Source organism: Acomys minous (assembly GCF_964271855.1).
Source record: "Acomys minous genome assembly, chromosome: 4".
Classification (NCBI taxonomy): domain Eukaryota; kingdom Metazoa; phylum Chordata; class Mammalia; order Rodentia; family Muridae; genus Acomys; species Acomys minous.
Window position 1 is genome coordinate 81364826 of NC_140486.1, and position 25547 is coordinate 81390372.

Sequence of the window (25547 nt, forward strand, 5' to 3'; positions counted from 1 at the left end):
TTTATAAAACTGAAGCCAAATATAGTTGAAAATAGAACTGCCCAAATTTAAAATGTGATAGGTCTCGCCAAAGAAACATCAGTGAGTAGGAAGGAAGGTTGCCTCAAACCACAGCTGGAGGGGAAAATAGACAAAGGAGGAAGAGGACGACAGGAGCCGTGGGCCTGAATTAAAAGAGCAAATATCTGGGCTACTGGGGTTCAAAGGGAAACCGGAGAATAACAATGGAATACAAAGTTTATTAAAAGTTAAAAAAAAATTGACAAACGTAAAGAAGGAAGGATACAAGTATGGGGTGAGGGGAGGTTAAAACATCATCCGATGGACTGAATTCAAGTGTACCCCACACACAGGGGCAATGAAGCGCATTCCCAGGGCAGGAGGTGGCAACATGAAGTCCTGATGGACCAGACGCTGACTTCTCAGCAGAAGTCAAGCCAAGAGACAAGAGCTTGAGCGCCTCAAACACCAAAGGAGAAAACCTGCCAAATACTGAACCCACGCAAAACTATCCTTTTGGAAAGGAGGGATAAAAACATCCCCACACATACAGAGGTTATGAGAATAGATCTCAGGGAACCACGTAGGGGTAGCTTGTCACACTTCAAGAGACACTAATACACAGTGAGTCAAGCGCATAGGGAAGTGTACACGTCACCAGCGAGAGCAATCATAGAGAAATCCAGGCGTCTCTTGCACAGTGAGAATGTAAGTTTATACAGCCATTGTGGAAAATACTCTGCAGATCCCTGGGGAAAGTTCAAGATGGAAGAAACATGTGATCGAGCAACCCCACTAAGTACACATCCAACAGTGAAACGGGCGTGTTGAATGGACATCTCCACTCTCGCCCACGTTACCTAGCCAGGAAAGCCAAACAACTAAGCGTGCATGGCTGAACCGAGAGCTTGTCGTTTGTCACAACACACCAGGCCTACAAACACACAGCATGGAGAGATCTCACTCGCGTGTGGAATCTTAAAAAGGTTGGCCTTGTAGAAGTTGAGAATAGACCGGTGGCCACTGGAAGCTGAGGAGAAGGGAGGTCTGGGGAAGGTATGACTGACTTACAGTGCGTTGCAGTTAGTCAGGAACAGAGTTCGGGTGTGCTACTGAACACTAACATGTCTATGGATGATAACAATAAACTGTGGACTTCAAATGGTCAGAAGAAATGGCTAGGAAAGCTTTCTCCATAAAGGACTGATGGGTGTTTAAGGAGACGTAAATCCCTGCACTTCCTTGATAAGAGGCTGTTCATCTGAAGACCCACCCACAAAAGGAACAGCCCATCGGGCAGTGAGCCACACCAGGGCTGCTCTTTCACTTCATACTCTTTTCCTCACTTCGTCCCAATTCTCACTGTCCTCTGCTCTCTTTCTCTTCACTTTGTCCTTGTCCCCACACTAGATCATATGTGCCTGAGTGACAGCAGCAGCTTGGGAAGGGAGTCCCTCACCTTCAGAGCTTTGGGTTTACCAGTGTCATGCAGAAAGGAGTTCTGAGCAGAATATGAGCCCAGAGTGTTGAAACAGTCAAGTCTTCACAGACAAACGTGTGCTAATAGCCAAAACCAACGGGAAAGTTCTAGAACTATACTGAAAGGTCTTGGAGTGAAGAAGCGATTTGGGCTATGTATACGGTGGGGAAAAAAAAAACAAAAACAAGAACAAAGCTACTTCATGTTTGCATGCTGGTCGTTGTATGGATAAGAGGCTGAACCATGTCAATCAAGGCTACCATACTAGCAGCAACATCTGGAACCTTTGTTAGGACCCCTAAGTATGAGAGTGAAAACATCTTGTACCAGGCAATTCATCTACCGGCTTCTACCACACAGATCATCCCATTGGGGTTCTTGAGAGAATATGGCCATATGCTTATCCCCAAAGCTTTGGAGAGTCTGCACAAGACCTCCTATGGACACTAACACTGAGAAAGAGAACACGCAAAGCAGCTAGCGAAGACAGTTATACCATGCAGCAAACTCTAATGAAATGGCCCCAAAACAAACAGCAGGAACAACGAAACCCAAATCTATTTGTCTGGGAATTAGTGCGTGAGCTGGCTACTTACTCAAGTCACACTGTCCCACATGGCCATAAAACATCCCTTCTCTGTTCACTCATGCCTACACAGCCACCTGTTCTAGACACTGAACAGTGCATACAACTCCTTAGAACTATGGGATGCTAAAGGATAATTTCATCAATGTTTCCCCCCAGGAGTGGTGGTGCATGCCTTTAATCCCAGCACTCATGAGGCAGGAGCAAATGGATCTCTGGAAGTTCAAGGCTAACGTGGCAGCAAGTTCCACCCAAGCAGCTACAGAGTGAGAGACCTTGCATTGAAAAAAAAAAGTCTAGATAGATTGAGAGGTAGATAGATAGATAAAACTGTATGTATACATATATCAATAAGCCGAATATAAGTATCTACATTTGGGGAAACAACAAAAATTCTACTTAACCCTTTTTAAAATTTATTTATTGTTTGTTTGTTTGTTTTTTGAGACAGGGTTTCCCTGTGTAGCCCTGGCTGTGCTGGAACTCACTCTATAGTCCAGACTGACCTCAAACTCAGAGATTTGCCTGCTTCTGCCTCCCGAGTGCTGGGATTAAAGGGCATGTGCCCACCACTGCAGCTCTTAGTGAAATTAATAGACATTATAAGAACCTTGTGTTGCAGTAAGAAAACTGTATGACAGATTGTATTTGGGAACTACATTAGAAATGATTCAGTGTTACACGGTTATTCACTTATAGTGGAATTAATCATATTGTGGTTAATTGTAAAGCCTGGAGATGTTTGTGTTCATGTATACTATATCCAGCACCTGCCAGGGTGAACCCTTGTGTGACGTTCCTTAGTGTGACTGGGCTTTATCAGATTCCTCCTTGGCTCAAGTTTCTCTTGCTAGGAGCTACATGTTTCGTGGCTTTATTGCATTTTGTTCTAGATTTGTAGACTCTCTGGATAGACTTCTCTGAGGATTCTTATTTTTGAAAGCTCTCTGGGCAAGACACTCCTAACCGAGCAGCAGGCTCAGCTTGTAGGCTGCTTCCTGTCGCGGTGAATTTCAGGAGTAGTGCAGCAACAGTGCAGAGACAGGGCCATGACAGAAATAGCATCCAGAAAGGGTTCTGGCTTCTGACCAGAGTCACTGGTGAAACCATGCCAACAGACGAAGGTCACTGACTAAACTCAGAGCAGTGTGGGCCTTCAAGAGGTATTAGAACAAAAATAGCTATTTATGATTTTCACAGCTTTTCTCTTGGAATTCTAAAATAACAGCTGAAAAGAGCCTGTATATTGGGGGAGGTGGGTGATGGCTTATTAGAAACAGCAACTGCTTATGGGTTTTTTTTTCTAAACAGAAGTCATATCGCTTCTGCTACATAATCTCATTTTTTAAGAGGTTTTTACCTACTTGTACAACATTTTTCATCACGTCTCTCCAGGTCTTGTCAACAGCTGTAAATCGTCTGCCTTCTTCTGGCATTTGAGACATGATGTCCGGAGAGCTGAAGATGGGCTCCAGGTAAAGCCAGGTAGCTTGTACCTTGAGCCACTCATCCAGGATCTCCTGCAGCAGCAGCAGCTTGCCCTCCCATTCCCTGCGGAGGAAGCACAGTGGCCTTCAGAACAGCGAGCCAGACGATGGCTTAGACAGCAACACTCGACCCCACAGCTGGCCTGCCAGCCCCACCCGTGACGTTGTTACTTCAACTTCTACTTCTCTGCTTTCTCTCAAAGGTAAGCCACTAAAAATTTACCTATTTTAATAATAATTACACCAACATTCAGGCTTATAACAAATAACTAACATAGAACTTGCATTCACAAAATTCACATTCACCTAAATACAATGTGGTACTTCTCTGCTTCTCTCAAAGGTAAACCACTAGAAATTTACCTATTTTAATAATAATTGCATCAACATTCAGGCTTATAACTAACATAGAACCTGCATTCACAAAATTCACTTTCACCTAAATACAATGTGGCACGCACAAGGGAGAGACAATATTTAAATTACAATAGGTTATCGGTTCATCTCTACATATGGAAAATTTAGTGATTAATGTTTTTTTATGTGTAAACATTATAATGACTCCAAAATTAGCAGTTGCATACCCGCTGTTTTAAAAATCTCTCTACATTTTCATCTATCTTTGCAATAGCCTGGTGCACAGGTTTTATTTAACAAGCGAGAGAGGGAGAAACCCAGGTTAAGAACCAGGTGCAACGTTCCCAGCTAACATAGGACAAGTTGAGACTTGAACCCATAGCTGTAATTGCTCTGCTATCAGAGAAATCATAACAGAAGGAAGAATGCTTTATTAATCAATGAAATTTGGAAGGAGATAGCTTTGTTTGGATATTAATGACCTATTCACTTACAAGAAATAATTTTCAGTTGCTAAAACAAAGAAGTGTAAATAGGTACTTTCAATTGCTGTGAATTGGGTAAATGTTTTACGAAGAGTTGGGAATGCCTCTGCAATTTGTTTGTTTGTTTGTTTTATCTAAATTTCATTATGAAGCAGAACAGTCCCCACTAGCTGATGACATTATGTCCAGTCCTTCAAAAAAAAAAATTAGCTATTCCACTTCCAGATGAATGTGCTTCCTGTGGAGCCAAGGATGATAACAGCCAATTACAGAGAAGGAGGCAGCTCCCATCTGGGAGTTTCTGATCTCTCTTAGGTGTGAGATAACCAGAGACAGAAACCACCAAGCCAGCTTCCTTCCCCTGCCAGGCAAATGCATACTGAAGACTGCATACTGAAGTCTGATTTGGCTGTCTGTATCCTAAGGTAAAATATAAACTGTTTAATACACATTACAAACAAAACCAGTGGAGAACAGAGTAAGAAGTCAATGTATTTGGCTGCCTCCTTTCAGGACTTCTGAATAAAGCACTCATTTGCCAGCTATCATGCAGAGAAGCTAAAACTACTAAGGATGCTCAGGGTGGGTCTCTGAAGATCCACTTTCCAAATTTGGGAAATAGCCTTGTTATCTTTGGTTCTACACTTTACTCTTCTTAAACAATGTTCAGTCACAACATTACTTCTTAGAGTTAAAAAAAAAGTAAGATCAGATTGCTGGCAACGAAAATGAGCATCTGAGTGTTGCCTGATGCCTTTGTCATGACAACAGCAAAAGGATCCACACTCGCGCAAAACTAGTGAAGGCTACCTATTCGTTATGATGAACTCCAGAGGATTTTTATAGCCTTTTCTGGCCTCAACAGGTACCTAGACATGTGCATCTCTGTCTCTGTCTCTCTCTCTGTCTCTCTCTCTGTCTCTCTGTCTCTCTCTCTCTCCCCTCCCTCTTTCTCCCTCCCTCCCTCCCTCTCTCTCTCTTACTCTCTCTCTTTCTCACACACACACACACACACACATATAAAACTCCTAGAAATGAAATAATAAACTCTTCAGTGTGAAATGCACAACCAACGCCCCCCAGAAGAACTTCACATGGAATCCACGGGACTTGGGTAATACAGTATTAGCATTATATACTATTTTACCTCATCTGCTTTTCATAAGGCTTAATGAAAGGAGATCCTCGCATAGTTTGTGTTTTGATAATATGGTCATCCAACAACATCTGAATTTCATCAACGGATGACAAAATATACGTCCCGCTCTCTCTGTAAGGATGAATGACAAATTCCATTGTGTCCCATTCAGTCATCATCTTATCCATGGCCTTTTCAAGAGAATACTCTTTGCTAGCGGCTTCACTGATGCCTTCAAATTTGTCTAAAAACGGCTCTAGATTCATGTCTATGAAAGAGAAGACTGTAGAGTCATCTGCTGGCTGCAGGGGGTAGCCAACAATAGCAGACATGGCCTCCCAGTGCCTGGGGCGCAAACCAGGGTTGCAGATCACCTGGATGAGAGGAATGTACTGTTTGAACTCCTCCACCCTTGCTCGGACTTTCTTGGTCATTGCCAGTGCACTTGCAGAATCGTGGAAGGCCTTCTCTAGCTTGTAGAGTCCTCTCCAGTAATTCCCAACATCCGTTTCTACTTGGTCTGGGTTCACCTTGTGATACGGTCCTTCTGTCCATCCTCTGTGCTTGGTGCTAAACTCCACAGCAGTTTCATAGAGACGGAGATAAGGGTTCAGGCCATCTTGGATTTTTTTACGTTGAGGGTATACCGATGGGATCCAGCCAAAGGCCTCCTCTTCTGCATTAAACTGCTCAATCTGAAAAGATGGGCATTGAAAGTGAACAGTGTTTAAAGTGTTAATCACCAGCTCTCTCTGAGCCCTAACAGTAAATTCAATAATTGGGGAGACTGAGCTTTAAGCCTATCTCCTGTTTATTCTCTTTCAAATTAATAGGATGTGTGTCTTTATGGTGAACATATGCATACATTCTGAAATGAGTAATTCCAGGTAATGAGTATGTGCAATACCTCACCCCGAACAGCTACCCTCTTGGCAATTTTCAGATATATAATACATAGCTATTAAATACAACCACCATGCTATGTAATTAATCTACCCAACTTATTTCTAACTGAGGTTTCATATGCTTTAATCAACATCCCCCAATCCCTGCTCCCCAGTAACCAGTATTTAGTGCACTGCTCCTGTAGGGTTAGCCTTTTCCCCCATCAGCAGCATGTGCCTTGATGTACCTAGTTTATTCACTTAACATCTTCCCTCTGGATTCAGCTACGTTGTCACAAATGAAATGACTTACGTTCTTAAAGACTGAATATCATGTCCATATTTCTTTGTGCTCATATTTTGGGGGTAATGTTCTGTTATATTGTCCTAACACTCAAGTAAATTTACAAGTAGAAGGACGTTTTCCCCACTAAGACATATTGAGAATCTAGCTTTATTCACTGAAAGGACTTAAATGCTTTAAATAAGAACATCACTGCGGTAGATACTATGTGAGGCAGAAAAAGGGGTTAGAGTCTTGAGAGTTCTTGACGCAGCTCAGGAAAGCACCACTTATGTAGTTGGAAATGCAAAGACAAGACATCCAATAATAACATAAATTAAACAGGAGAAATATAGCAGAGCAGTCACTAACTTAACACATATGTAGTGGGATGTCTGCATACGTGTGTGCTGTGCCTCAGAGGGTATTGACACAGGACAGTCACAGGTGTCTCACAGACCACGGTGCAGGTTGAACAGGAAGAGGCAGAGGAAGCATTTTCTCTTAGTGGTGAACTCTGGGAAGAAGTGGGCTGCACAATCTATACAACTGAAAAGCCACAGCTGGACATAGCAACTACTCAGATGACTTGGAATTTAGTGACCTCACTTATAAACCAACTTAAAAAAAATGTGTGCTTGACCTATTTGAAATAATTATAAGCTATTTAACTTCCTAAGCAGACATTCGGGTTTTTTAATATAAGAAAAGTAGTTTGTTGCATCATGAAATATAATGAAAATTGCACTAAGTGTGGCAAAGGATACAGCCTTCCTCTTCCAGGTTTTCTAACAGAGAGCCAGCTCTGACCCAGCAGTGTGGGAACACAGTGGCTCAGCGAGTGACAATAGTGGGTCCAATTTTAAAACAGCTGCACAATCTAAACAGGCATCTATGAACACAGAAAAACTAAGCAGCAATCAAACGCTATTATGTGCGTGCTTCCCTCAACGATTACGGTAGAACTGTGATGCAGATGAGGAAATGATGCAATGTGGAACAAACTGGCAGAGACAACAACTCTATCTTTAAAATAAAAGCCGAGGACCATGAGAACACCCACAGAGAACCACCCCGCTGCTTCTCCTTGAAGCGTATCTAGAAATGTAGGTTGCTCCTACTATTCTCCTGTTTAATGTAATTCAACTGTTTTATCCTTCTATTTTTTTTAAACAGTGTCTTACTTTGTAACCCAGGCTGGCTTCAGATCAGCAATTTCTGCTGCCTCAGTCCCGGGAGTGAGGCCTATACTGCCATGTTTGGATGAATCTATTTCTTAAGAATGAACATTCGATACGAACACACTGCCTTTTCCTTGAGTTACTACATCCTTCAGAGATTTTAATCGCACCTTGTCTGCTGCTGCATCCAACTTGCTGTTCAGCGTCTGGGCCTTTTTCAGGTACCGCTGAACGTCCTGCAGGTCTCCAAATGTATGAAATTCTTCGGCTTGTTTAGCATAACTCTCCAGTTCCTCCAAAAACCGCTCACACCGCAACTAAACCAAACAACACCGTGTTGACTATTCTTACAAAATGAAAACCCCTGGGCACCAAGAAATATTCTAAATATTTGAAAGGCTTATCAAAATTATCATTATATTTTTTCATGACAAAATATAAAGAAAGATAATCTAAAAGATGACTGGAACCTAAGATACAAATAAAAATAAAATTTAAAATTAACACACTAAAATTCCTCTGCTGCCCTTATAAGTTGGCCCTATACAACATGATGAGTTCTGCTTCATTCAATAAAAATGTGATGAAATAATTATCTTTAGTGCACTGAAGAATTGATGCAAACAAAACACTGAGCATTTGAAAAATTCCTAATAACCAGGATAAGGTTAGAAGAAAGATCTATTTAAGGGCTATACAATTAATTGTTTCATTTTCAAAGCATTTGTGAAAAACTTTTCTTCAATTATGCTGTTGCTGAGACAGTTCTGGAATTAGCAACACTGAACCAAGATATTCCAGAGTTCCTGTTGTTTCCCATGAGCACTCACGACAAGAAATGTGTGAAGCTAATAAGTCCAGGTGTGAAATATTAACATTTTAATATTCCAACATAAAACAGATGTGTGTGCTTCACAAAAAAAAAAACACATTATAAAACTGTCATTGGTAAGCTATCCCAAAGTAAATGATACTAAAAATATCTATTAGTGAGATATTCAAAAGTCAAATCCAGGTTATTAAAAAATAGGATCTTTTTTCCTATTTCATAGATCTGGTTGACTTTTGTCCTCTTTTCTCTTGCTTCCCAGTAAATAAATACATTGTTCTAAATTAATGAGTAAAGGAAAATAAGAAGAAAGCTGCATCAGTATTGTATGTAGATTTTTGAAACAGGACACTTTATAATGAAGTATAGATAATTCTGGGACACCTATGAATTTTTTAAGAGTCAATTATTTTATGATCTAAGTATCTAATATTCATTGTTCATGTTCCCCACATTTATAATGTTGGAAATAGCCTAGGTGTGGAATAAAGAATTTAGGCATAGTTTTAACAAAAACAATTTTAAGGATATGAACTAGTCTCCAAATAACACAGTCTACGAGCTGATTCCCCTTCAGTGTGATAGGAAAGCAGGAAGCTTGTGGTCAGGAACATCTGACCTAAGTCAGTCTTAAGAATTTTAGTTTCATCTATAAAATAAAACTGAACATTTTTAACCTGAAATTTTTAGCTGACTTATTCACAGAACTCTGTGGTGTGCTCGTGGCCCCCTGAAAGCTGTGGTTTGAAGATTTCTCCTGTTTAGTCACCGAGGATAAACATGGTGAGAAATGGAACCCTAAGAGTGAGGAGGGTCCAAAGGTCTCGGCCTCATGTATACTGTGATTCTGTTACCATGGAAGTGAGTTAAAAAAAAAAAAAAAGAGTGTGCTCCTAGGAAAACAGTGGCTCTGGCGACTTCCTCTCCCTGTTCCTCTCTGTTACTCTCTTTCTTATGAAAAGAGCACTCTTTTCAGACAAGGAATGCTACAACGAGGCTGTCAGCAGATGCTGGTCTCTTGAAATTGTGCTTCTCAGCTTCCACAGATGTTAAGCAATAAACTTAAGTTCTTTATAAATTACCCAGTTACGAGCCTTCTGTTATAGCAGCGCAAAATGGGCTGAGACACTGTAGGTCAGTCACTGTGCTAGCCAGTGGGCTATAAATAGAGAATAAATAAAAATGACATTCCTGGGAGCTGACCATGTAGTGGCAAATAGGCCTGAAAGCATTGTAGTGGTTGGGTCTAGTGGGAGGTGTTAACTAGTGCAGTTAGAGCAGTGGAGAGATCTAGTGGGGTGTTAACTAGTGCAGTCAGAGCCATGGAGAGGTCTAGTGGGGTGTTAACTAGTGCAGTCAGAGCCATGGAGAGGTCTAGTGGGGGTTGTTAACTAGTACGGTTAAGAGCAGTGGAGAGGTCTAAAAGTCTAGAAAACGCCTCAGAAAAAAATCAACCGAGTGTGACTGGCGTGGGTCAAGGCAGAGTGCTACAGAGTGCAGAGGTAGCATGCAGGACAGACAGACGTGAGACACGCACAGAGCTGAGAACTAGAAGATTCCTGGATTAACAAAGTCAGGGATATACCAAAAGGCAGGAAACCAGGCCAGGCCACAAACCTACCAGGAAAAAGTTGGGCACTGTGTTTAGGAAAGCCAGGGTGACTGTGAGACATAAAGAAACGTGTCAGCAAAGGAATCTTGATGTTTGAACAATAAATAATAAAAAGTAAACCAAACACAAAACAAAGATTAAAAGAATGGCCCTGACATTAGTACCATAAAGTGCATAAGACAGATACTTTTTTTTTATTAGTGGTCACTTGTGGGCAATATTTTCCAACTTTTTTTTTCATACTACGTTGAAAAAATCAAAAAATGCTGGCACACCAGTCATAGCCCGGTAGACTCACTCTTTAGTCATCCATTACAAGAGATGCCATATGTGTGAGATCTTCTTCTGAGATGGCAGGGGTGAAGGCTACAGGGTGTGGCCTGTGTAACAAAGGACTCTGTGACGCCACGGAAAGAGAAATCCAAACACTGCAGAAAATGGGAGTCATAGGAGAACTCTACAATGCTCACCTTCAGGCCTTCTTGATACTGCTCTGTTTTATCTTTAATGATTTTCCTGTGCTCGTCAAAAATTTCCCCCATTCTGGCATACCACTGGAAAACACTGTTATTGAGTCGAATGTCCGCAGGAGAGAAGTTGACACACTCAATGAGGAAGGCCAGGCAGTTTTTAGAATCCACTAGTTTCTGGCCCAGCTCCACCATGTCAGTTGACTCCACTTTCTGAATGTAAGCCTGAGGGAAAACAAAGGTTACAGACAGCCATTGCCATAAGGGAGAGCTCTTACCCAACCCAAGCCCTGCAGAAAAACACACAGCAGATACACACACAGGCACATCAGGCAATCACATACAATAGGCACGCCTGGGTGTCTACTACACCAGGGGAACCTGTGCATCACTTATACAATATGCACGCCTGGGTGTCTACTACACCAGGGGAGCCTATGTATCACTTATACAATAGGCATGCCTGGGTGTCTACTACACCAGGGGAGCCTGTGTATCACTCATACAATAGGCACGCCTGGGTGTCTACTATGCCAGGGGAACCTGTGCATCACTTATACAATAGGCCTGGGTGTCTACTATGCCAGGGGAATCTGTGCATCACTTATACAATAGGCCTGGTGTGTCTACTATACCAGGAGAGCCTGTGCATCACTTATACAATAGGCCTGGTGTGTCTACTACACCAGGAGAGCCTGTGCATCACTTATACAATAGGCATGCCTGGGTGTCTACTACACCAGGAGAGCCTGTGCATCACTTATACAATAGGCCTGGTATGTCTACTACACCAGGTGAGCCTGTGCATCACTTATACAATAGGCACGCTTGGGTGGGTGTCTACTATACCAGGAGAGCCTGTGCATCACTTATACAATAGGCCTGGTGTGTTTACTACACCAGGTGAGCCTGTGCATCACTTATACAATAGGCCTGGTGTGTCTACTACACCAGGGGAACCTGTGCAGGGAGCCTACTGGAGCTTGAAAGACAAATGAAGCAGTCAGTTGCCAAAGAATATTTACATCAGTCAAGTCAACTGAGAGCCAGTTCAACAAGCTGAGTGTTTGACAACAGGTGGCCTGATAGTGACCACACAGAGGCCAGAAGCAGCATCCAGGAGAGGCCAGCCTGAAGCGCCAGCCTGAAGCTGGCTTGTGAAGGAAACATGTACAGCATCCGAATGACTGGAAGCTGCTGTCTTAACCTCCAGAGTGATCTGTTTCTCTGCGTTCCCGTGACAGTTCCAATAGGCACAGTGACACGGGCTCATCAATACCTTCATCTCCATGAGCTCGGCTGTGTTTGGAGGTGTGCTCAGAGCTTTTTCAGCTATCCTCTCAAACTCGTCACATAATCTGAAACAGCAGAAAAATCCCAAAATATTTATTATTTAATACTTCATTGCATAAAAAAATAGATTATGATTTATCTATATGACATATAATGAATTAAATACACATTTGTGTTCATTTACGTATTTGCTCAATATAAATTTAATGATCACCTGCCATAGTCCAAGCCACAGCAATAAATGAGAGAGACGTTAAAAAAAAATGTATAACAACCCACAAGCATCTTATGGTCAGATGGCTCTGACATCCTTCATGGAGTGGTCCCTGTACCAATCACACAGAGATGGTACAAAGAAAGGGGGTAACTAGCTGTACTTACAGGGAAGGGATTAAAACAAAAAACAAACAAACAACAACAAAAACAGACCTGTGGCCCAGAAATGTCTGGCAAACGTCAGTATTTCCTTACTAGTCTGGGTTGTGGACCATAAAAATAATGAACAAAAAAAGAAACTTGGGATTGGGAAGAAAGTACAAAGTTCAGAGGTAAAGGAGTTCAGAAAAAAAAATTCTTCACAAAAACTGGCAAGTGGGAGAGTATGTAGCCCACGCTGAGCGGAAGGCGGGGCTGGAAGACAGGAGCGCTTTGAATATGTCTGCAACCCTCCTCAGTGGCAGAATCAACAGAGGAGAACAGGTGTGTCATCAAAAAGGCAGGTAAGAGGACATGGTGGAAATGGAGATGTGAGAGCAGGTAGCACCACTGTGGAGAGCGTTGCAAGGAGGTAGAGACACGGTTAAAAAAGGCTGAGTCATGCTGGCTGTACAAGTTTGCACTCCCACCAGCAATGGGGGAGTGTTCCCTTTCTCCGCATCCTCGCCAGCATGTGCTGTCACTTGAGTTTTTGATCTTAGCCAGTTGGATAGATGTTTAAGATGGAATCTCGGAGTTGTTTTGATTTGCGTTTCCCTGATGACTAAGGACCCTGAGCATTTCTTTAAGTGTTTCTCGGCCATTCAATACTCTTCTGTTGAAAATTCTCTGTTTAGCTCTGTACCCATTGTTTGGTTTGGTGCTGTGGACGGGGGAGGGCGGATGCCTCAGACCCTCTGACATGCACTCTGGTGCCCATGATTTGATCAGTGCCTGTTGGCAGGGCGGCCCAGTGGGCACACAGAGGAAGGGGATGCAGGCTATCCTGATGAGACCTGATGGACTGTGGCCAGATGGTCAGGAAGGAGGCCCCCTCCATCATCACAGGTCTAGGGAAGGGGAATAGGTCGGAAGAGGGAAGGAGGGTGGAAACAGGAAGATAAGAGCAAGGGGATAACAATAATGTAAATAAGTTATAATAAATAAATCATTTTTTAAAAAAGAGGCTGAGTCACCACTGTCCAGAGGCTCCTGCAACAGCTCTGCTGTACACACAAGTGAGTCTGCCATAATGAAAAAGTATGGGGAGGAAAGAAAGTAGAGCTGGTCACAAGCTCATGGGGTTGTAAGAAGGAGCTACAATAAAGTTAAAGTAAAGGCTTTACCCGGTATAAGAGAAACCATTTTCACTATTCCTCAGGACTTCTAGAGGGAACAGTGCTGAGCTGAAAATACAGTGCAGTTCCTGGAGATGCTCTCCAAATCCCAGCCTCTCTACTGGTGCCCTTCTCCTCAGCTTTCTCCTCACACTCCTCCACTTCCCCCATCCTACACCGGTCTCTGGAAACAAGGCAACTTGCGCTTCCCTGGTGGATGCAATATCAGTTCCCTGCTAGCTGTCATCTGCTACAGACTCACTTTCTGCCCGGATCCTTTGTCCACACTGCTCTCCTGGCAGACTCATCCTTCCAAAGGAAAGTCCTGCTCCACTTTGCCTCCAGCGCCTCCCCGGCTGCTCCTCCCCTCCCAGCCCCACACTGAGGAAGCACTTCACATTTTCTGTCTGCTCTACTGTCCGGAGCCAGCCCAGGGTCATTCAAGGCTAAAAGAATCTACTGGCTGAGGCAAAATTCTGATGCCCCATTCCAAAGCTAAACTTCCTCATTTCAGCCTCTGCATAACCTCCTCCTTTCGACCTCTGCAGATGTTATTTAACAGGTTAACTAACTTCCTTTCACCCCCTGCAGATGTTGTTTAGCCCGGTTGGCTCGGGACTTTCCAAGAGATAGTTAGCTAAAATAAGATAGGAATTGTTTCAAGATGAACCACAGGATGTTCCCCTGCTGAGATCAGCTGGAGGCATTCTCAGACCCCTCCCCTACTGCTTGGCTCCTGCTTCCACCCTATATAAGCTTTTGCTTTCGATTCAATAAACAGACCTTGATAGGAGTTCTACTTGGTCTCGCCTCCTTCTTTCTCGTCCCATCTTTTCAGGTATGGCTCCCCTCGTGGCTCCCCTCGTGACCCCGTAATTACTGGTCCTGCTGGACGGGACACTCTACATCTGAGACTGGGCTGAGTACTTACTGCATCCTATTGTAATTCACTAGTTTGTATTTTGTTTCCATCTCTGCACTGTCACTGCTCTTAGCACGTTTCATTTATAACTTAGAGCCTAGTCCCACATGTAGCACAGCCTAGGAAAATGAAGCTTCCTTTAGGCTTCTCCATGTTTTCTAAGGCTCTTGTTTTTCTCTGATATATTATTGTAAGAAACATTCTATGAGCCGGCATGGTCACTCACATCTGTAATCCCACTAGGACACAGAGAGATGCACACTTCGAGTATCATGTTTTGCAGGCCAGCTCAGAGACCTCAAAACCCACACAAGAAATCGTTATTTCTGGGTTTCCACCTTGTGGCACTAGAAAAGTGGTTCTCTGTTGAAGGACCAGTTACGCTAATTATACCTCATGGCTTAGGTAAGCAGGCGTTCATCTTTATACTGGCTGGCATTCTCTGAGTTTAGCCAGCTTTCCTAACCCCACACTCTGTTTAGTCAACAAACAGCTCTCCGGTTAAGATAACAACGTGGTGGCTGGACATATGGTTTAACAGTTAAGAGCACTGGCTGCTCTTCCAGAGATCCTGAGTTCAATTCCCAGCAACCACACTGTGGTTCACAACCATTTACAATGAGATCTGCTGCCCTCTTCTGTCAATGTAGGCATTGTGTGTGTGTGTGTGTGTGTGTGTGTGTGAGAGAGAGAGAGAGAGAGAGAGAGAGAGAGAGAGAGAGAGAGAACTTGCCAAGGCCATAAATAATAATGATAGGATGCCAAAGTTCCAAATTTGGCAACTCTTTGGAATCTTTCCATAGTTCCTATAAAAACTAATTTATATATGGATTACACAACTTTTAAATTATGATGTGAATGTCCACCTGACTTGTGCAAAAGAATAAAAGCACATTTTAATGCTATAATTAATTTAGACATTCGGGAAGGCACATTTGTGAAAGAAATCATACTGGCAATCGCATCACAAAATATCACTCATGGAAATAAATTTAGCATAATCCTTTCTTTTGGATCCCTCGCAACACTGTTCTAGACCACTTCTGTAGTTGAGAGACACAATGGCCGCTCCTACAACACAAGCATAACCAGTGGCACTTGTACCTCGTGTTTATTTCCTGGTGATCGCGGAACATCTTGGCTATCAGTTTCCCACAGATAAGATCTGCTCGCTTCACCAAAGCCCTGATCAGCTCTTCACAGTGCATTTCAAACATTCCCAAACGAACAGTCTGCAAGGAGAAAAGATTTAATAAACACGAATAGAATTAAGAACAAGTAAGAGATTCTCTTAATTTTTCTATGTTCCAGATACTGATTTTTGTGTGTGTGTGTGTGTGTGTGTGTGTGTGTGTGCGCGCGCGCGCGCACGCAATGCAACAAGGTTAAACTGTGAGATTTTGGGTTTTTTTTTTAAATTGTTGAACCAGGCATAGTGGTTCACGTCTATAGCTGCACGCACTTGGGAGGCAGAGTCAGGAGGACCGGGTGAGTTCGAGGCCAGCCAGGAATATACACTGAGTTGCAGGACAATCTGGGCTAAAGGCAAGATCCTGTCTCAAAAATAAACAACAACAAATTCACATGTAAGGATGAAGGTGCTTCTGATACCTACCCACATACGCACACACTCTGAATTTTACACCTATCTTGTGAGTAAATATCCTTAAAGGTTGCTATCTTGAAATCTATTTCAGAATAATAATAATAATAATAATAATAATAATAATAATAATAATAGTAATAGTAATAATAATAGATTTTAAACGTTTAGAAAATTAGGTTATTGCTAAATAGATTAAAATCAACTTCATTTACTTTTTGTTTTGTTTTGTCTTTAGACATTGTATTGCTTTATGATCCTTCTGCCTCCTGAGTACTGGCATTACAGATGTGTACCACCACACCCTGCAGGAAGATGGATTTCAAATGTGTTCTGTATTTTAAAAAGCGATACATGGGCGTGGTAGAAAATCTGAAGGATATTTCTGATAAAAAGGCCAAGAGAGGATATTTAAGTTCCTACTGTCATTAGTAACGGAAGTAAGCACATTTAAGTGTCGTTGCTGTAGTTTTCAAAAGATTTCCCAACATGAAATGTAAAAGTCGGTTTCTTGGAACTAGGAGGAAATGCGGTACATGGCATACCTCAGGCATGTGAGCACAGAAACTGTGTGCATCCTGGCTACCCTACACTGAGGCCCACACCGCGCCTGGTGTACGGCACCCGCTCTGCTTACACCACGCTGATTTCTTTCTCTGTGGATTCTAACACTAGATGCTAGTACAACTGGGAACAAACCATTGAATGCAGACAAGAACCACATGGACAAAGCCCATTTACCTTTCGAGATGTGTACTGGATTTCTTCTATTAGTTTTTGGTATTTGCAGATTTCCTCTATTAGTCTCTCATAGCTCTGGTTTTGTGCCAGGAACTCGTCCGCATCGTGCTCGGCTTTTCTGGTAACCAAGAACTGATACTGGTCATACAGTTTGAGGTGCTCTGTTGGCGCTACGCTCTCCTGGAACACCACCTCCTTAATCTTTTCTTTATGGGCGTCTACAATTTCGTTCAGAATTATGGGCTTCAAAGTTGTTGGCTTAGATTTACTCTCCTAAGCAAAGGAGGAAAGCAGTATTACTTTAGCTAAACCAGCCCTATTATATTATCTTCAAGGAGTGTCAATCTTTTTATATTGCCTTTTCTACTCATAAGCTGTCGTGATTACCAGTGTCTAATCTATGGAAGATAAGAGTGCTGTATGTTTTGTGTGACTTTTCTCTTTCCTATAGGCAAGCTGTTTGTGTTTTCTTTTCAGTATGATTGGGAGATGGCCGTTTGAAAGTACGTGTAAAATAAGACCTAGGTCACGAAACAGCAAAGCCCACACGTAGCTGTGCTCAGTTCTAAGGCTGGCCTTGTCCTGCACTCTTCAAACGGAAATGCTCCTGCAGAGTTCCTTCATCAGTCCTCAATCACAGAACCTCTTCACAGAAAGATTGCTACTCACTGACTTTGATGCTGATCCTTAGTCGCCAAATTCCTGTCCTGCTACCCCAGCTAGAACAACAGTAAGCAAGAATGGATGAGAGCCATTTTAAATGAGCAGGTTAAGTGCAAAGAGTGGGACTCCTTCCCTTTGCAAATAAGAGGATGAGTGAGTGTGTTGGCGCAGCTTACAATCTGCATGATTAAAGATATCTGTGCTCTGCCATCTACAAGAAGGGACTTTTAAACTTGTAATGAGCAGAAACCACTGTCTGCAGTGGTTTTATAGGACACTGAAGTTGACTTCCTTCGTTATCCAGTGAGTATTTGCCAGCTACGTCCCCTACTGGGCACGTTGAACCAGAAGATCAATTGCTCATAGGAGCACTACTGAATGCTGCCACCTCTAGAGGCCCCTCATTCCTGGCCTCAGTAGACTGTCGGCGCCACACCATCCAGCAGAAATAAGACACCAACAACCAGACTTCTTCTCGAGATCTTTGCTCAGGATTAAGCTCAGTGGGAATGGCCCCAAAGAAGGGAAGGGCCAAGCTTAAGTACAACTCAAGGGCCAATCAGCTCATGCCAGGTGTCACCTCCTCATAGGTCCGCGTCAGAGCAGGACTGCTTGTCATCAGATCACCAGTTACCCTTGCACAGCCTTTTGCCATATAAGGACTTGTTTATCTTAGAGAGCGCTCACCATCGGGATGGCGGGAGGCGGAAGCCTGCGCCATGTTAAGGCGTGGCATCTCGCAGCTCTCCACAGTAGACATTTGGTATCTATATCTCTTCTATAAAACAGCATTTGGAATAATGCATTCCACACAGTGGGGTATGGGTAAGGTGAAGTTATGAGTTCATATATGTAGGTCATTAATACTCGTCATAGGCTGCCTCTTACATTTTTAGCAGCTTGTCTAATTTCTAAAATAGAGCTGTCTTTCTAGACACAATTAGATTCTCAGACTGAGAAGGACCTTAGAAAGTTGCTAATATTAAATTTAATTAGGACCCATTGAGAATTAAGAAAAATGATATTTTGTCTGATACCTCAGGTGTTCAAAGCATATCAAATTAGATCATGAGACAGTTATAAGCTTGGACTCACAGTGCATTAGCCCATACTGGCTTGCCGTCCATGGGAAATAAAGGTGTATCCTAATCTATTTTCCATTCCTATCAAATATAATAATGAACAGTAATATGAAACTGCTTCTGCATTTACTGCCAAAGGTCATTGAGATGCTATGTAATTCTTTTATTCAAAGTACTCTTATAATATACTTCAAAATCTGGCTGATCCTCAAGTCACCTAGAGACATCTAGGGGTGGTGATCATGATGAACCCCAGAATTTTTACTTTTAAAATGTGACCAAGTAAGGGTGACAAAACCATTACCCCCCATACATACAATGCCCCATGCAAGTCCTAGCTCTAAAAATCTGATGCCAGAACAAATATTCCTCTCTTCTCAAAAAGTCCAAATTATGTATTTTCTTATTAATTTAAACTCATCAAATAGTCTCTTTACTTTAGGCATCAGAAGGGAAGAATCATCTTTTATAACTGTAGAATCATAGCACTAGAGTTTATTTGAATAATTATAATTGGTACTTAGAGCTTGGTAATTCTTAACTTATTAACTTGCTGTATCTGTGTGTTTCATAGGCTACCTTGTTGTTTTCTGTTCTTGAAAAGAGGTAAAGTGTTATAAACAAATGAGTTGGGGTTATAAAACGGCAAAGCAAGCAGTGACTTTTGACAGACTTCAAAATGTGTCGCTATGAAGAACTGAGACGTGGTAAACAACCATTTCAGAATATAGAATATGTACAGAATATGTAAGAAAATCACTAAATTTATATCTTCCAATGCATGGTCAAGGGAACAAAGTATAAAGGGAGAGTCTCTGGGGGAACTACTTCAGTGAGCAGGTGCTTGCAGACCTCACTCATCCCTATGGTCAAAGCTCTGCGCTGATACCCTAGTAGGGAGGGACGTGGGTCCTGACAATCAGAACACAGGGCCTCAGAGTAGAGGAAAGCAGGGCTCTCAGTAGACAGGACATGGCAAAACTAAAAGGAGACAGAACCCTTGAGTGGGAGAGGGGAGTGAGGAACTTGTCAGTTCTTTGTCTGTGAAAGACAAAGAAATAGTAGCCTTAACAATCCATGACCAGAATTCTATTCTCCAGCTTGGATAAGTGCACAGCCAGTGTGTCCACAGTATCACTAAGTCAGAACTCATTTGGTCAAAGCTGAGCCCTCCAGAGCTTTCAAGTGATTACAGAATTTCAGAGAAGCCAACATAAGCAACAGCCATAAAAATAAGTTCTTATGTCAGTCCCACTCTAACAAAAAGAAAGAACCTAGAAAAATATTAGCCGCCATGGGCAGGATTCCACCAACAGCTGAATCACACAGGTCAAGACTACAGACAGTGAAATTCTTAAATTTAGAATAGAAAATAATTAGTATGTGTTAAGACAAAAAAAAAACACTTAATGAATAAGTTAAAAGGCACACAAAAAATGTCCAAATCTGTTTGCATAGAGAATTAATAAAATTCCTAGAAAATAAAATAATAAATAGGAACTCCATGAAGGGGACATTTTCCTCCCAATGAATAATTTTTTAAATTCTTTCTTCCCTTTTGATAAACACAGATTCTTTTCTCATAATATAATTTGAATACAGTTTCCTGTTGCCAGCATTTTGCTTCTTTGTGGGTTATTCTTTCTTCCACTCTTTGTCACCTCTTTTTTTTTCTTCCCTTTAAACGCCTTAACATGATATATGGAAGAAAAAAGATAGAGAAGAAAGGGGGTGACACTATCATTGGACTACTTATTGATTAAGGGCATCAAGCTCCTTGGGGCAAGTCAGACTTTCACCATTAGGATATCTAATTTCTTCTTGTTTTTTCTTTTCACACAACTACTTAACAAATCACAACCAACAGCAACCAACAACCTACCCCACCTCTCAGTGCCCTAGCATTTATATACTCTCTGAAAAGTCCCCAGAATTGCAAATGTCACAGAATCACAGAAACCATCTGTAGCCAGGAAAAAGATCATACTCCTGCAAGAGCATGAGGCAAATCATAGTCAGCTGTTGCAAAGCAGCCCCATATCCCACACCTGGGATTAAAACAAAAACATATTCTTGTAATGTTTCTGTGTTTTCAAAGAAACCAAAATCCCATAATGCTCAGTACATTGCTCCTCCTTCTGTTTTAAGCCATTAATTGTGCTGGGTGTGGTGGGAAATTATAAACAGAGACATTTTCAACGAACTAAGCCTTTTTGGAACAGTGGGCGAGGTTTTTATGAGTCCTCTCCTGCTCAGTTCTAATGTTTATCAGTTTTGATGCTATCCACAGCTCTTCATTTTCTGTACAAATATGAGCAAATCTGTGTTCCCAATGCAAAACTTTCACTGGCTTTTATTCTGATGTTAATACATCCTTATAGTATACAGACTGATTTAATTCCACAGTTTTTCTATAACCTGGTGGCTTTCATCTGCTCTTGTCTAAAATGGCACATAATTTTTGCTTTAGAGCCTCAAGCCAGGCCCCCAAGGCCATTTCCCGATGATAAGCAATTACCTTGAATCTCTCTCTTGGATCTTCACTCATTGGTCCAGTGGCAGACCTTGCCACATCACCTGCACACCCCTGGAAGCCTAGACCTTATATTCAGAAAAACCATTGCCCTTAGAGATGCCTTATTCACAATTTTGTTGCAAATGACCAGATTTCCCACAATTAAAGCACCAAGCATTTTGAAGTCTGATTCCTTTAGTGGCTTGGTCATGGTCTCTGTGCAACTGACCATGCTTCCCACAACTGAAGCCCTGGGCGTTTTTATATTGGAGACGGCCTAGCTATGGCTTCTCCTATGATATTAGCATGGTACATTGCCAGGGACCAAAAGGCCTGAGGCCGACCCCCACCCATTCAGTATTTGCAGCAAACATCCTGCTGGGCCACTCATTAGGTATGCAAGGCATCCGGCTTAGTCCTGAGAAGACAGCAATCTGATCCTAAGATAACCACAGAGACATCCTGCTTTGTCTCACCTGGAAGACCCCTCCCCTTGCAAATGTTCCCGGGGCTCAACCCAGAAGATTTTGTACTTTTCCACTACTCTCCTTGCGTACCCCCGCCCTCCCTAAAGCAGGTTTTAAAAAGCCTGCCATTACCCTCAATAAACGGCTCTTGACAAGCAACTGTTCGCTTGAGCTCTACGTCTCTCTCGCCCATTTCTTTAAATACAGGTTGCGACCCCCCTCGGCCCCCCAATAACTGACCAGCTGGACTGGTCGGTGGACTAGTTATCGTTACATGGACAGTTAAGTACATGCTAGAACCAGTATCCTTCTTCCAAAGGCACTGCCTTTTTTACATTTGTTATTCCCGTTTTCATATGCCAAAGTCTCTATCAACACCTGTCTTGTGTCAGAGTCTGGTACAGCTTTGTTCACAGATGAGACTAATCTTTGTTAAAAAATAAAACTCAGTGAAAGTTTCTCCAGAGCCTTGTACAATCTTTGTAAATGAGGTGGCTCTTTCCCAGGATCCTCAGCTTTGTCCTAAGCTCTTAAAGCCACTAAGCAACATTGCTCTATAGTAGCATCATCAAATTGAATCTGTTCTTGTATATCAGAGTACGCTTTTCACCCAGCAACTCCTTTTTTTACTATATTCATTCCTGTTTCAGGATATTTGATCACACTGTGAGCCCCAACATTGTATTGTTTGCTGGGAAAACCTGTTTCTAGTTGTTGTGTGGCTCGGCCTTAGCATGTACCTTTAATCCAAGAGCTTTCTGTTTGCATTAAATAAACTCAACCATAGGTCAAGAAGTGCAGCAATCAACCAGTTGAGGAGTGAACACACACACACACACACACACACACACACACACACACACAGAGAGAGAGACGGTAAGAGGAAATTAGGAGGATACATAGTGAGACACACAGGAAGTAGAAGGGAGGGACATTCAGTTTGAGGGTTCTTTGAAACAGTGTGGAGAAGGTTTCCTTTTCCTTTGGGGATAACAGCTGAGGAGAAATGTCGGCTAGGTGCTTTCTCTGCCTCTGTGAGCCAGCAGGCTTTCACCCTAGCATCTAGATACCAAGTCTTTATCAGTAAAATCAAATGATTGAGACTTCATTAAAAAACAGCACATTCCCCTCACTCTGTTTTGCTGTTCAGTATACAACGGCTTCTTCCCTCCGCTATGTTAACTACTATAACTGTGGACTGGCTTCTAGAATGGCTGTCACAAATCTCTTCCTATTTTGACTAGCCAGATTGGTTGGAATTTGTTTCGCATAAGAAGGGAGGAGGGTACAATCCATACAAAATCATGGACTCTTTAAAATGCCTTCGATCTATTATTTCTCCAGGATGTCATCTATCTTGTCATAACTTTGTTTGCCACTGTTAGCAGGCATATGCTGTACAATTACTGGGAAGCTAAGTTGGGAATGAGTGTGAGCATTGTAGTAAGGTGTGTTTGGGAGAGCTTCCAGGACAGGGATGCTGCATTCCTTAAGACGGGCTGGGCTGCAACTATGCAGGTGATAACCCTGAAGCCATTTAAACCTTTTACACCAGGGCGCAGACATACCTTTTGTATGTGCGGAATATGTGTAACCTATTTCACAAATAGAAAAGGAAGAAGAAAAAAGCTACTGCCTGGGGATATGAAACCTGAAAACTAGCTTGGTGATCATGCCTCTTTAAGACACTAAACTGCAGTGGCTACCTAAGAAATGTTGAGGCAGGATCTGTAAGAACAGAGGCAGGAACTTCCTACTAACATAAAATACTGCATATGAGAAGGGTCACCAATCATAGGACCATTTTACAGAGGTGGGGTGTGTTGACGGCACTGAGCGAGTGCTTCAGCAAATGGCATGAGACATACAGCCAGCATGCTTCAGCTAATTCAAACCGCAACTTAGCTTGACTTCTTGCCATGCAGAAAGTTTTCAGCTGAATCCAGTGGGACACTAGGCTAGGAAAGTGTGTACATCTTATAAAGGAAGCTAGTAGAAAATAATATTTTTTAACAAAGATTTTGATTTTTTATGGGGTGTGTGTGTATGTTTGTGTTTTCCTTCATGTATGGCTATGCATCATGTGCTCATGCAGAGGACCAAAGAGGGTTTGGATCCCCTGGGACTGGAGTTAGAGATGCTTGGAAGACAACCTTGTCGGTGCTGGAAACTAACTCTGGTCCTCTAATCACCGAGCCATCTCTCCAGCTCCCACAGCTTTACTGTAAGCTGATATTATTATATCCTGTGAAGCAGAGAATTTCTGTCAACACCTTTTAGCAGTCCTTAAATGAGTGTCATCATGGGAACTCAAGGAATCAGAATGCCCTTGTTACTTACCCACTTGGAATACAATTTTGTCTCAACTCTTGGCACAAAGCTAACAGCCTTAATCATGACTTCATAAATATTGACAAAGATATCTATGTAGTCATTAAACTCAGGTTCGAACTTGATGGCGTTATTATCAAGAACCAGCCTCATGATGAAACCTGGATGTTCGTAAGCTCTAACAGACTCCTACAAAAGTAAATAAAACAACCATAGGTATACACAGAAATAGAGAGATCAACTGTTATGAATTAACAGCCCCAATTAAATGCACGCAACACCCTTTCTCTTGTACCCGAGACACTGCGACAAGAGAGGAGCCTACTGCAAAGACTGCAGGAGTGACTGCCAGCCTGACTGCTTGGTACCATCTTACTGGAGCTGGAGGGTCAAGTACATGCTGGTTCCAAGGCACTGTTCACACTGTAGGGAACAGTGCCCTTCCAGAGGACAAAGGGACTCCTCAAGCAAGCTCCACCCAAGCCTTGAGACTCAATATTTAACCAGTATTTACTCGGATTTCCCCAAATCTTCACCAATATGATGACAATCACTCACACAACCTTTTGGCATGTAAGTGTTATGGGTCTGAAGACGCACACTGCGTTGTCTCACTGGGAACACTACTGTGCCATTTTCCTCTCACCATCAGGGGCACCCTCGCTGGCTAAGCTCTACTCACCGGGGGTTGGGCGATGAGGTCTGTGAAGTCTTGCATGGAGACAAGCGTGAGGTCCTGCAGCTGTAAGGTCATGAGCGTGGCAGCACAGTTGAAAAAAGAATCCAATTTGGCGCTGCTGTCACCAGTTGGCAATTGCTTTTTTTTATTGCCTTGGTAATAAATATTCTGCACTTCTGGAAACCACCTTGAAAGAACAAAAGACATTTAGAAGTCAACACTCTCAGTGTATTACTCCATTTACATTAAGCATTAACAGTAAATCCTAGACATCCAAAGGTCTTCATATAGAGGTGTGTTGCTAAGTGACATTATCCACTCTCTGAGACCTAAATGCGAGAGTATTTCACTTCTCCTAGGAAAAGAAATTTTAAATCATAAGCAATAGAAAATGACTCAATGATGTGGTGCTGTAGGAGATAAATCTAACCCTGCAATTATGGTTCCTGCAGGTTTTGAAGAAATATGAGCAATAACCTTACTGGACACTTCTCTCCAGGCTCTAAAATGGTCCCCTTGGAATATTTGTTAGCTTAAAGCCATACAGTGAGTAACTGGCTAAGGCAAGAGCTAGCTCACTCCAAGCTAGGCCCACGTGGCACGCCATGCTACTATTGCACAATAGCTTAAAAACAAGGCACAAATCAAAAACACCAAGGATTTTATTTTTCCAATTTCCCCTAATGTGAAACACTGGAAGAATGACTGATTTAAAATGAAGTTTAAAATGTGCATGTGTCCTTGTAATAAAAGAATAATAGGGCAATTTCATATATAGGCACCTCATGCTGAAAATCACTAAAGTTTTCAGCTTATAAAATCCTTGTCAGCACTGCAAGATTAAAGGATACCACTACTTTCTGTCATAAGGGATAAAGAGCTTTTAAACAATAGTTTATAGGACTGACCAGAGTGTTGCCACAAAAG

The 25547-nt window shown here is 42.2% G+C and overlaps 1 protein-coding gene across 4 annotated transcripts in view; it reads right to left on the minus strand.

Moving 5' to 3' along the window:
• Positions 1 to 25547, minus strand: part of DNAH7 (dynein axonemal heavy chain 7) — a 253702-nt gene that overhangs the window by 189937 nt on the left and 38218 nt on the right. For all 4 annotated transcript variants that reach the window (XM_084779440.1, XM_084779442.1, XM_084779439.1 and 1 more), the window contains 9 exons: positions 24624 to 24807; positions 23951 to 24130; positions 16884 to 17156; positions 15644 to 15771; positions 12072 to 12150; positions 10793 to 11017; positions 8052 to 8198; positions 5543 to 6228; positions 3431 to 3617 (listed from right to left, as the gene is read on the minus strand). In XM_084779440.1, coding sequence (XP_084635566.1) covers positions 3431 to 3617; positions 5543 to 6228; positions 8052 to 8198; positions 10793 to 11017; positions 12072 to 12150; positions 15644 to 15771; positions 16884 to 17156; positions 23951 to 24130; positions 24624 to 24807 — 2089 coding nt within the window. The remainder of the gene's footprint in view (positions 1 to 3430; positions 3618 to 5542; positions 6229 to 8051; positions 8199 to 10792; positions 11018 to 12071; positions 12151 to 15643; positions 15772 to 16883; positions 17157 to 23950; positions 24131 to 24623; positions 24808 to 25547) is intronic.